The sequence below is a fragment of the Stenella coeruleoalba genome (assembly GCF_951394435.1).
Source record: "Stenella coeruleoalba genome assembly, chromosome: 4".
NCBI lineage: Eukaryota > Metazoa > Chordata > Mammalia > Artiodactyla > Delphinidae > Stenella > Stenella coeruleoalba.
The window spans coordinates 99,730,072-99,742,399 of record NC_137149.1 but is presented as its reverse complement, the minus strand read 5'-3'; the positions used below and the strand labels follow the sequence as shown (position 1 = coordinate 99,742,399).

Here is a 12,328-nt window from a genome sequence, read left to right as displayed (position 1 = left end):
AAATACAGCATGGGCAAGAGGGAATGTATAACGAAGAAGCAGGGTGCGGGGTGAGTGGATAGAAAAATTACTAAGAGGAAATATCAGGGGGAAAAGGGGACGGGGCGGGGGGTGTTGTGTTTCTGGTTAAACTGAGCTAACAGGATTCTTTTTTTTTTAATAAATTTATTTATTTATTTATCTTTGGCTGTGTTGGGTCGTCATTCTGTGCGCGGGCTTTCTCTAGTTGCGGCGAGCGCGGGCTACTCTTCGTTGCGGTGCGTGGGCTTCTCATTGCGGTGGCTTCTCTTGTTGCCGAGCACAGGCTCTAGGCGCACAGGCTTCAGTAGTTGTGGCACGTGGGCTCAGTAGTTGTGGCTTGCGGGCTCTAGAGCACAGGCTCAGCAGTTGCGGTGCACAGGCTTAGTTGCTCCGCAGCATGTGGGATCTTCCAGGTCCAGGGCTCAAACCCGTGTCCCCTGCATTGGCAGGCAGATTCTTAACCACTGCGCCACCAGGGAAGCCCCTGACCTAACAGGATTCTTGCTGAAGACAGGCAGGGGTGATCCATACATCACCTGAGGGATGGTGGCGGAGGAGGAAGCTGATCAGATGTTGATGGTGGTAGGGGATTGTGGTTAACCTGACTAGCAGGGTTCTTGCTAAAACTAGACTTTACAAGGAAGTGCACACATGGACCTATTAGAAAGTTCAAGACCTGACCAAAGTTTGGTCAGGCAAAGAATCTTTGTCAGGGCCTCACAGAGTCTCTCAAAGACAGAGGTAGTATTATACTGAATCCCAAGGATTTTTTTTTCTCCTTTACCTTACTTTGAATTACTTAACTCAATGCACAGGCATCCATCGACTTACTATTGTCTAAAGCTTCTAAAACTTGAAGGTGCTCTTTAAAGTAAGGGATCTTATTAAAATGCATTCTATTTCAAGGATTGGAGTCTGAAATCTTGCATTTCTAACATGCTCCTAAGTGACGCCAAAGCTCCTCACTTTAAGTGTCTAAAGTAGACTTCTCAAGGGTTATAGTTATGGGAGTTCCCTCATGACCTAGTGGTTAGGATTCTGTGGGTTCAATGCCTGGTCGGGGAACTGAGATCCCACAAGCCATGCAGTGTGGTCAAAAAGAATCCAGAGGGACTTCCCTGGTGGCACAGTGGATAGGACTCCGTGCTCTCAATTCAGGGGGCCTGGGTTCGATCCCTAGTCGGGGAACTAGATTCCACATGCATGCCGCAACTAAGAGTTCGCGTGCCACAACTAAGAAGCCCGTGTGCTGCAACTAAGGAACCTGCCTGCTGTATCTGAGACCCAGCACAACCAAATAAATAAATAAATATTTAAAAAAAAAAAAAAGAATCCAGAAATAAACATATTTTAAATTTTTTTAAAAAGAGAGTTATAGTTATGCATAGTTATGATCTCTTCAGTCCTGGGGGTGGCCTTCTGTCACCAGAGGGTCAAGAGTAGCCTTTAGTCCCAACGGTGCTAAATAAAATGACAGTGATACTTTCTTAATACGGAATGACAAAAAAAAAAAAAGGTAAAGATATCTCTAGAACCTACAGTTATCACGTGACAATACATTCCCAACAGCTTATAAACATGCTACCATTTGAGCAAAAGCTAAAATTTTTCCCGTTTTTATTTATTTATTTATAACATCTTTATTGGAATATAATTGCTTTACAATGTTGTTAGTTTCTGCTGTATAACAAAGTGAATCAGCTATACGTATACATATATCCCCATATCCCCTCCCTCTTGGGTCTCCCTCCCACTCTCCCTATCCCATCCCTCTGGTGGTCACAAAGCACCGAACTGATCTCCCTATGCTATGCAGCTGCTCCCCACTAGCTATCTATTTTACATTTGGTAGTGTATGTATGTCCATGCCACTCTCTCACTTCGTCCCAGCTTACCCTTCCCCCTCCCTGTGTCCTCAAGTCCATTCTCTACATCTGCGTCTTTATTCCTGTCCTGCCCCTAGGTTCATCAGTACTATTTTTTTTTTTAGATCCCATACATATGTGTCAGCATGTGGTATTTGTTTTTCTCTTTCTGACTTACTTCACTCTGTATGACACACTCTAGGTCCATCCACCTCACTACAAATAACTCAATTTCGTTCCTTTTTATGGCTGAGTAATATTCCATTGTATATATGTGCCACATCTTCTTTATCCATTCACCTGTTGATGGACACTTGGGTTGCTTCCATGCCCTGGCTATTGTAAACAGTGCTGCAATGAACATTGTGGTACATGACTCTTTTTGAATTATGGTTTTCTCAGGGTATATGCCCAGGAGTGGGATTGCTGGGTTGTATGGTAGTTCTAATTTCAGTTTTTTAAGGAACCTCCATACTGTTCTCCATAATGGCTGTATCAATTTACATTCCCACCAACAGTGCAAGAGGGTTCCCTTTTCTCCACACCCTCTCCAGCATTTATTGTTTGTAGATTTTTGATGATGGCCATTCTGACTGGTGTGAGGTGATAACTCCTTGTAGTTTTGATTTGCATTTCTCTAATGATTAGTGATGTTGAGCATCTTTCATGTGTTTGTTGGCAATCTGCATATCTTCTTCGGAGGAATGTCTATTTAGGTCTTCTGCCCATTTTTGGATTGGGTTGTTTGTTTTCTTGTTATTGAGCTGCATGAACTGCTCGTAAATTTTGGAGATTAATCCTTTGTCAGTTGCTTCATTTGCAAATATTTTCTCCCATTCTGAGGGTTGTCTTTTGGTCTTGTTTATGGTTTCCTTTGCTGTGCAAAAAGCTTTTAAGTTTCATATGGTCCCATTTGCTTATTTTTGTTTTTATTTCCATTTCTCTAGCAGGTGGGTCAAAAAGGATCTTGCTGTGATTTGTGTCACAGAGTGTTCTGCCTATGTTTTCCTCTAAGCATTTTATAGTGTCTGGCCTTACATTTAGGTCTTTAATCCATTTTGAGTTTATTTTTGTGCATGGTGTTAGGAAGGGTTCTAATTTAATTCTTTTACATGCAGCTGTCAAGTGTTCCCAGAACCACTTACTGAAGAGGCTGTCTTTTCTCCATTGTATATCCTTACCTCCTTTATCAAAGATAAGGTGACCAGGGCTTCCCTGGTGGCACAGTGGTTGAGAGTCTGCCTGCCAATGCAGGGGACGCGGGTTCGTGCCCCAGTCCGGGAAGATCCCACATGCCACGGAGCGGCTGGGCCCGTGAGCCATGGCCGCTGAGCCTGCGCTTCCGGAGCCTACGCTCCGCAACGGGAGAGGCCACAACAGTGAGAGGCCTGCGTATCGCAAAAAAAAAAAAAAAAAAAAGATAAGGTGACCATATGTCCATGGGTTTATCCCTGGGCTTTCTACCCTGTTCCACTGATCTATATGTCTGTTTTTGTGCCAGTACCATACTGTATTGATTACTGTAGCTTTGTAGTATAGTCTGAAGTCAGGGAGCCTGATTCCTCCAGCTCCATTTTTCTTTCTCAAGATTGGCAAAAGCTAAAATTAATTCAGCTCAATTGAGGAACATTTTGGTTCCCAAATGTCTAGCCACTTAGAATTGTACTTTTTGGTATAGTTTGGCTCTAACTACAATCTGAAAAAAAATTTTTTTTATTTCAGTTCTTGATAACTTGCCATTTCCCAAATTAAAAATTGACAAGGTTAACAAAGGACTGATTAAAAGCTTGAACGTTCTGACAAATAAGACCCCTTTGGGAGTCCTTAACAATAGAGAGGAAACACAAGCATCAGTCCTCAAAACAATGCTGTGTTCCGGTTGAGTCTTCAGTTTTGACAAATCGGTGTTATTCACTGACTCAAAAGTACAATTTCTAAGAGTTGAAAATAAGAGAACCAGTTGAACATTTGGCAGGGTGTGGGGAAGGGTTAGGGAGAACGGAACCAGGCATACGTGAGTACAACCTATAACCAACAGGGAGTTTTTAAACAAAGAGCTATTTCATTAGTTAAATCTAATGCTACAGGGCACCAGCAAACAAACAGATTCTCTAAAGAGAAGGTCATGCTGCTGCCCATCTGTGTGGAACATGATCTGGGCATCGAGATACCAGAAAAGTTGCCATAAAAGACTTTTACCCCTACTGTTTCCACTTTATTCTATGTTTATACTGAATACTAAGAAATTATTTAAGTTAAACCATTAACTATTTCTACAAAGAAACACACAAAAATTAACACCCAATACTATAACTACTGAACTATTCTCATCAAATTTCAATTTGATAACAACAAGAGAACTTAGGGAAAAAAATAAAACAATAGTAGCAATAAAATAAGATTCAGTCTTTCCATTACAAATATTAATAAGGCTGCTTGACTATGAGGTACTTAGACTATTATCCAAATAATGTTTGTTTACCTTCAAGCTTCTGCTTTTAAGTTCTAACTTCAGAAAATCAAAGTAGCACCAATACATATGATAATAAACCTACAGAAATTGGCTATGATTTAGTAATCAGAAATGATGACTATGTTTATAAAAAATAATAACAGCTACAAGCAACCATCACACTGCTGAGATATTGACAATGAACTAGATATCACTGCTGCACATTGAGCTAGGCCTTTTACGTTCAGGATATCTAATCCTCCCAACATCTCTGAGGTATTGGTCCTAAACACAGGATTCATGGGGGAAAAAATTAGATTACTATCACACTCATACCACACATAGTGGAGTCTCAGACTACTTTCATCCTTAATATGGCCGAAGGAGGGGTCCACACATGCTCAGGAAAGGAGTAATGGTGGCTGGATGACAACTGAAGGCCAAGCCACATGGAAGGTGGCCAGGCAGAGTTAGAAGAATAGCTATATTTACAGAGGTCTGAACAAATAAGTGTATTGAGGATAATGGGAGCAAGGTTTCTCACTGACAAAGGAGAAAGTGAAAACCACATAAAGGGATAAGACTAGGATGAACCCTGTGCTCAGAATTGCAGGAATTAGTGTGAACTCATTGGGTATATATGGATAGATAAAGAATAAAATATTTGGATGTAAATTTGTATGGGTATGTATTTTCTAGCATTGTCCAATGAGAGGGCCTGGGAGCAGCAAAACATATGTAGTAATAAGCACACCTATCACCTAAATTCTGGTTTCCAAATACTATTCATCACTGGCCAGAACCAAGGCCCTTAGAGAAATGGCCAGTTCCAGGACTGAGGCAGAGAAAGTATAAGATAAACCTGGGGGACTTCCCTGGTGACACAGTGGTTAAGAATCTGCCTGCCAATGCAGGGAACACGGGTTCGAGCCCTGGTCTGGGAAGATCTCACATGCTGTGGAGCAACTAAGCCCCTGCACCACAACTACTGAGCCAGTACTCTAGAGCCCGCGAGGCACAACTACTGAGCCTGTGATCCACAACCATTGAGCCTGTGTGCCACAACTACTGAAGCCCACGCGCCTAGAGCCCGTGCTCCACAACAAGAGAAGCTACCACATGAGAAGCCTGTGCACCGCAACGAAGAGTAGCCCCTGCTCACTTTAACTAGAAAAAGCCCACACACAGCAACAAAGACCCAATGCAGCCAAAAATAAGTTAATTAAATAAATTAATTAAAAAAAAAAAACGATAAACCTGGAATATCTGATTGTGCCGGAAAGTAACGGAGTACTCAGAGAAAGACAGGAACAAATCAAAGGGACACAGAAGCCAGTCTGAACAGGACTCCAACTAGCTAAAACTGAGACAATTTGAGCACCAAAATAAATAATGATTACAGATTATAACTCATTAAATAAAATAGGAACCCATGAGTTCATACATACTAAAAAAATAAATAAATGGGAAGAATAAGTCATCCCTTACAGTAAAAATGTCAAATAATAAATGTAAAAGCAATGACAGAATTAGAATATTGGCAAGCATCACAGTAGTAATATAGAGAAGAAATATCAATGAACACTCAAACTAGTAGTTGAAAATGGAAGCAGATAGTTACATAATCTCAAAATAGCGCCCGACAAAACATTAATCACAAAAAGAAAATATGTAATAACTTTATGCTGGAGAATCTTTATAGACACTTTAATCAAAGGAATCACCTCCAACAATGGACAAACATACATTATGTGCACCTGATAAGATGCTGTAAGAAAAACATGTATCACACCTGTGATACTTGTGCCTCAAATGCACAACCAGGTCTCACCACAAGGAAACACCAGACAAACTCAAACTGAGAGATATTCTACAAAATGATTGGCCTGTAGTCCTCAAAGATATAAAAATCCTGAAAGTCAAGGAAAACCTAAGGTAATGTTTCAGTTTGAAGAAGGCAGCACACACAAAACTGGGTATGAGACATGATTCCTGACTGGATCCTTTTGCTGAGGATGACATTATTGGAGCAACTGATGAAACTAAATGGGTTCTCTGGATAAGGAATATATGGGAGTTCTTTGTGCTATTCTTTGCAGCTTTTCTAAAAATTTGAAAATGTTTCAAAATAAAACTTAAAAATCACTTCTGCAAATGAACAGGTTTCACAGCTACACTTTAATTAAGCATGCTATAAAAGATGGCCTTAAGTTAGTTAATTGATACAAAACAAAAATGGAAGTTATGCCCCTGAAACTAATGTTATACATCAATTATATCTCAATCTTTTAAAAAATGGAATGTTGGAAGAAAGGAGAGTTTAAAACGTCTCTATAGACCTAACATTCCTAATAGGTACCATTTTTCTTGTATTTTTCAAGAAGTAACACAAGTATTCTGCTTCAATACCTCCTAGTCAAATATGCATTTGAAGACAAGTACTACATATGCTTTCATATATCAGAAACTCCAAAGATACAAAAACTCTTCAAGTACATCAAGGAAAAAAAGTCGTTAATGGTAAAAGTAATCACATAGTAATTATTTTGCACTCTGTAATGTAAAACAAAAGCAATCCTGTATCAGATGGTAAGAGTAAACTAAGGACAGCCAAGTATTGACATTTGCAATTCCCAAAACTATAATTCTGAAAAGATGACCATACTTACTTCAACTCCCTCCCCCCCACCCCCGAAAAAGCATAACTTATTAAATTGGTTGGTCAGATAACAAAACTGCAAAGATAATACTTGGTCAACAGCCACTCAAAGTGATGCTGTAGAAGTATACTGACATAAAAAATTCACAAGTGAAAAACCTGGTCTATGGACAGTAGGGATCCATTTGTGTATTTTTACATATGTACAAACAAAAACGTGACAGAAAAGATTAGGAAGTGATATCACAAAATACAATAGTTATCTCTGAAGGTGTGATTATGAGAGATTTTTATTTTCTTCCTTTTCTTAAAAGTATTTTGTGATTACTCCAACATGTGTATTATTCTTTCTTTTTTTTTAAACATCTTTATTGGAGTATAATTGCTTTACATTGTTGTTAGTTGCCGTTGTATAACAAAGTGAATCAACTAGTATTATTCTTACACTAAAAATAAAAGTCAAAAATAATCTTAAAGTATTATTTAAATTTAAAGGTTTCTATTTTCTCTTCCACCATTATATTCCTGATGACCCTTAGAAAGCAGTCCTCACAGTATGAGATATTAATACCTGGTCATGAAAGACTTCTCTTAAAAACAAGGCCTATATGAATACCACCTTTTTATATAATTTTATCAATTAGATATAAGGTAATATGAGGTAGGTTCTCTGGATCTAGACTGCCAGGATTCAAATCCCAGCGACCCCACTGACTAGCTACATAATTTGAACAAATTATTTAACATCTCTTTGCCAGTTTCTTCATCTGTAAAAATGGGGTTCCTGCTAGTTATTAAATTGAGTTACTTATCTAAAGCATTTGGTGTCTGGCACATGGTAAGCACTTAGCAGGCTATTTTTATTATTAATTTATTTTACAGGTGAGGATATTGAAGCACTAAAATCAGTTGAATCATCTGCCTGAAAACAAAGATGCTGGTATGGGGGGCGGGGTGGGGGGAGGTGTTTGGAGGAAAGAAGGAGGTAAGAGAGAAGAGAGAAGTAGAAGAAGGAGACAGAGAGACACACATATAAACACAGCTAAAACCCTGTGTCCCCTTTCCCAAATTGCTATTCTTCTGAAAACACAAATGGCAGCTGTCTAGCATAATGTTCAATAAATATTTCCTTCCTTTCCCAACCTCTTTGTTTCTTCCTATACAGAAACAGACCTGGTTTATATTCATTCTCATTCCTAAACCACCTTCCTACAAACTTCTGTTTTAAAGTTAACTATATTTGTTCTAACTCTGTTCCAACCAAGCAGTCTTACATTAGGAAATTACACCTTGGTTTTTTCCTAGTCAAATGTTTCTGTGGAATTCCATGTCAGAAGAGACTTGCAATCTAAAAATGCTAGAAACATAGAGAACACTCTATATATTTTTTGAATGACTGTTAAGAACTCACTCTGATCCTAAATCTCCCTCAATTTTATATGCATAAAATGTCAGGAGAGGAAAAACCCTAAGTCAAGAGACCTGTGTTCCAATTCTACCCAGGCCAATAATTAGGCCAGTAACGTTAGGTTGGTGATTTTGCCACTTTAGCAAAAAAGAGAGGAGTAAGCTGTGTTACTGATAGACCCCATCTAGCTCCCAAATTCTACAGCCTCTTGAACAAACCTGAAAATGGAGAATTCACAGGCAATTTCATGCCCCCATGATGTTTCCTCTAACTGAAATCTCCCATTTCCCCTTACCCTTTTAGAGAACTCTTGTTATACCTTCCATTAACTATCCATCACTTCTTCCATGAAATCTTCCCCCTGCTCAAATAGAACACTCTGTATTCTTTGGACCCCTATGCTTGTATTGCGTCTATTACAGATGACTGTTTATATACTGTCTACCATTTCTAGAGTCTCACATCTTGCACAATGCCTAGCACACAGAAGGTACTATGGATGTGTTTAAAGATTTGAGTCTATAAAGTTAAATTAGGTTCCTGTGAAGTTTTTGTATGCACTATCTGGGAGTTTAGCTTAATCTGAAGACACACACAGGCCAATATGCAGCACAACCAAAGGTTTGTCCCAGTTAGAATCAAAGCAGTGCAAATTTATTCTGAACCAGTGCCTACACCAGTGCCTGCACAATGAATGATGTTTTTTATTTTGTTTTTGTTTTGTTTTGTTTTTTGCAGTACACGGGGCTCTCACTGTTGTGGCCTCTCCCGTTGCGGAGCACAGGCTCTGGACACGCAGGCTCAGCGGCCATGGCTCACGGGCCCAGCTGCTCCACGGCATGTGGGATCTTCCCGGACCAGGGCACGAACCTGTGTCCCCTGCATCCGCAGGCGGACTCTCAACCACTGCGCCACCAGGGAAGCCCTGAATGATGTTTTTTAAATCAATAATTCTTTTCTTCTATCTTAAAGCCCTCAAGAGTTATGAGTCATCAACTTCATAACCCTATCTCACATTGCCCTTATTTTTGCAGTTTCATCCACTTATAGCCGCTTTACAAATAAGCTTCCAAGAACTGGAGAGAAATATTTGTATTTAACTCCTAAACTGCAACTCTTATTTTCTCTGCTTATCTGTTGGTACAGAAATAAGATTCAGGAAATTATACCAAATAATAGATAACCAAAACTTTGTTCTTTCACTTCTGGTAATAATTATTTCTACTTACGAGGTGTTCACTTCAGATTTTAAACTATCAGTGGACAAAAATCAAAACCAAAAATATTAGATTAACTTTTTTGGACTGTCAAGCAGCACACGGGCAAAATATCTTGAGAATTTATTAACTGCTACGTGTGACCTGACTGAAAAATTGTGTTCCAAATAGTACAAACCCTCTAATGTGCTATCTACATTAGTTATGGCAAGATTCTTCTTATGCAGCTAATACGCTTCAGGATAATGAACTTATCCATTACATTTCTGTAATTATTACTGAGCCATGGAAAAGCAGGATACTATTGTATTTATATTCAGAAAATACCACCCAAACCTTCTCTATCCCCTAGTTTCAGCCAAATATGGTTCTTCCCTGCTTCAAACAATTTTAGCTATGAGTTCCAAGAGACACAGGCCCATCAGAAGCAGTCAAGGACATATCTACATTGCTATTTCAAAGACAGTTTTTAAATTCTTGAAAAAATCAAAAAACAGCAATGCAAAAAATACTCAAGATGAGAAGTTTCAAGTGGAGATGCTTGGCTATCTTGATTCAAACTAAAATAGGAAGCAAAGACGTTTATGAAATCACTCAGTCCTCTCATCTAGTACTACCTACCTGACAAACTCAGAATCAACTTCTAGGATGAGCCTAAGAAAGAGGTTTCATAAACTCAAATGTGTTAGGCAGGTTGACACAAGCCAGGCAACCCCTGTGCATATTAGAAATATTAGCAAGTCCACCTGCCGGTTAGCCTCTGTGATGGCTCAGTTTTGCTTAAACACCCTAAAAAGGATTAACATTCTAGATATAAGCTTGTGAAAATAAGGGTTAATTAAATTCTCAGGATTCAGGTGCCAATGTGATGACGAAAAATTATGGGAGGTGGGGAAAGAAGAAAATCTTTAAATGCTAATTTTCTCCACAACGGTAAAGGAGCATATGGGGTGGGTTTCAATCTCCGAGTTTTTATTAGCTTTCTAACCACAGATTAAACAGAGGTGAATCACAGCGAAGCCTTCAAAAGAGTAATTTCCCAGGGTGTAAGGTCCTGTTTTCGGAGGACCTGAGGCTTGTCTGCTGCCACCATACTCCCATCCGGCCACCCCATCTTTCTGCCCATCCCCCTCAACTCGTCTGCAATAAACGATAAGGGAAATAATGACGAGCACTAAATGTGACGTTGAGTTGGCATTTACAAATGATTTGCAAAACAACTCCCTAATCAACCCAGGGCACACTACCCAGACCCTATATGGTGGTTGTCTAAAAAGATAGAGCCCATACTCTTCAGGGGAGCACGCTGGGAGGAGGGGCGCCTCGGGAAAGCAAGGCGCTCCAGTCCCCAAGACCCCAGGTTGTCACCAGAGGATCCTGACGCGCAAGCAGCCGCGTTGTGTTAAATCCACAAGACTTGTCACCCCAACTTCCCACTCCTAAAACCTAAGTGGGGGATGAAAAGGATCCTAGGGTGACAGAAGAAAGTAGAAGCTCTATCTTCTGTGCTTGGGATCCAGAAATAAAAGCAATGAACAGGGGAGACGGAGGCAGACGACCGGGCACGCGTCGGATACGGGTCTTGCGGAAGAGTGGGAGGTATCTATATAGAGCGCGCAAACAAACAAACGCAAGAGAAGAGCGAGAGGAAAGGTTGGGGTGATGGAGAAATGCGGCTGCGGGCATCGGGGTGTGTCGGGACTTGGGGTCCGGGGAGAAAGAGAGCCTCCTTGGGGGCCGGAGGATTCCCCGCCTGCTCGAAGCGGGCCGGGAAGGCGGCGGCGGTCAGGCAACGCGAGCATTCGGGGCAGGTTCCCCGAGACCTGGTGGGTGGGAACGCCCGGGTCAAGCAGCTAGGGGCAAAGCTGGGAGAAGGGTGGGGGACCCGCGGCCCAGGTCTCCTGAACAAAGCCGGTGCGCGCTGGGCCTGGCTACTCACAACAAGAAGCTCATGTCGGCCGTGGCGTGGGCTGCGGGCTCGGCGGTCGCGAGGCCTCGGGGTGGCGGCGACGTCGGCGGCCAGGCAAGGAGAAGAAGGAGAAGGAGGAGAGGATGAGGAGGCGGGGAACGCCGGCTGCTCGGCGGCCGCAACTTGTTCGGCTTTGCTAGTTCCAATGGCTCGCAGAGGGTGCGGAAGTGGGAAGCGCAAGGCTTGAATCACTCAGTGGGAGGAGAAGCAAAAAGGGGCGGAGAAAGGGCCACTCGCCTCCTCCACAGAGAACAAGAACCGCGACCGCAGCGCTGCTCCCCCGGCACTTCGCCTCCATCCCCTCGCTGCCCCTACCCCGTGAGCTCTCGCGAGAGCGGCGCGCGCCCACCCTGCCCCTCCCGTTGCGACCCCGGGTCCTCTACTTTCTGGACACCTTTGCAGCCCCGGGCCACGCCCCGTATGTGTGCTGGGGCCACCCGTTTAGTCGAGGCCAGTCCACCCGGTTGGGGGTCGTGGCAGAGTCCTCCGAGCTGCTTAGCTGGGTTTCAGCGGCCAGGAAGGAAATTGGCTGCAACTCTGGGATGACAGAGTCCTGCAGTGAGGGATGGAATTGCCACCAGAGTTCTGCCCACTGTGAGTGCCCAGATGAAATGTTATGGAGTCTCTCTGCTACGTATGTAAAACCAGGAGTGAGTTTCATCTGGTTGGAATGGTTTGGGTGTGGTTCCGCCAGAAGAGAGGAAAGGATCTAAATGGGCTTTCAAGGCCCCTGTCGT

General features: G+C 41.9%; 1 protein-coding gene across 1 annotated transcript in view; it reads right to left on the bottom strand.

The window, feature by feature from the left end:
- The window catches only part of MOB1B (MOB kinase activator 1B), a 61,029-nt gene extending 49,204 nt beyond the window's left edge, over positions 1-11,825 (bottom strand). Inside the window, exon 1 of the mRNA XM_079919172.1 lies at positions 11,562-11,825. Coding sequence (XP_079775298.1) covers positions 11,562-11,575 — 14 coding nt within the window. The 5' untranslated portion in view covers positions 11,576-11,825. The remainder of the gene's footprint in view (positions 1-11,561) is intronic.
- Between the last annotated feature and the right edge of the window lie 503 nt (positions 11,826-12,328).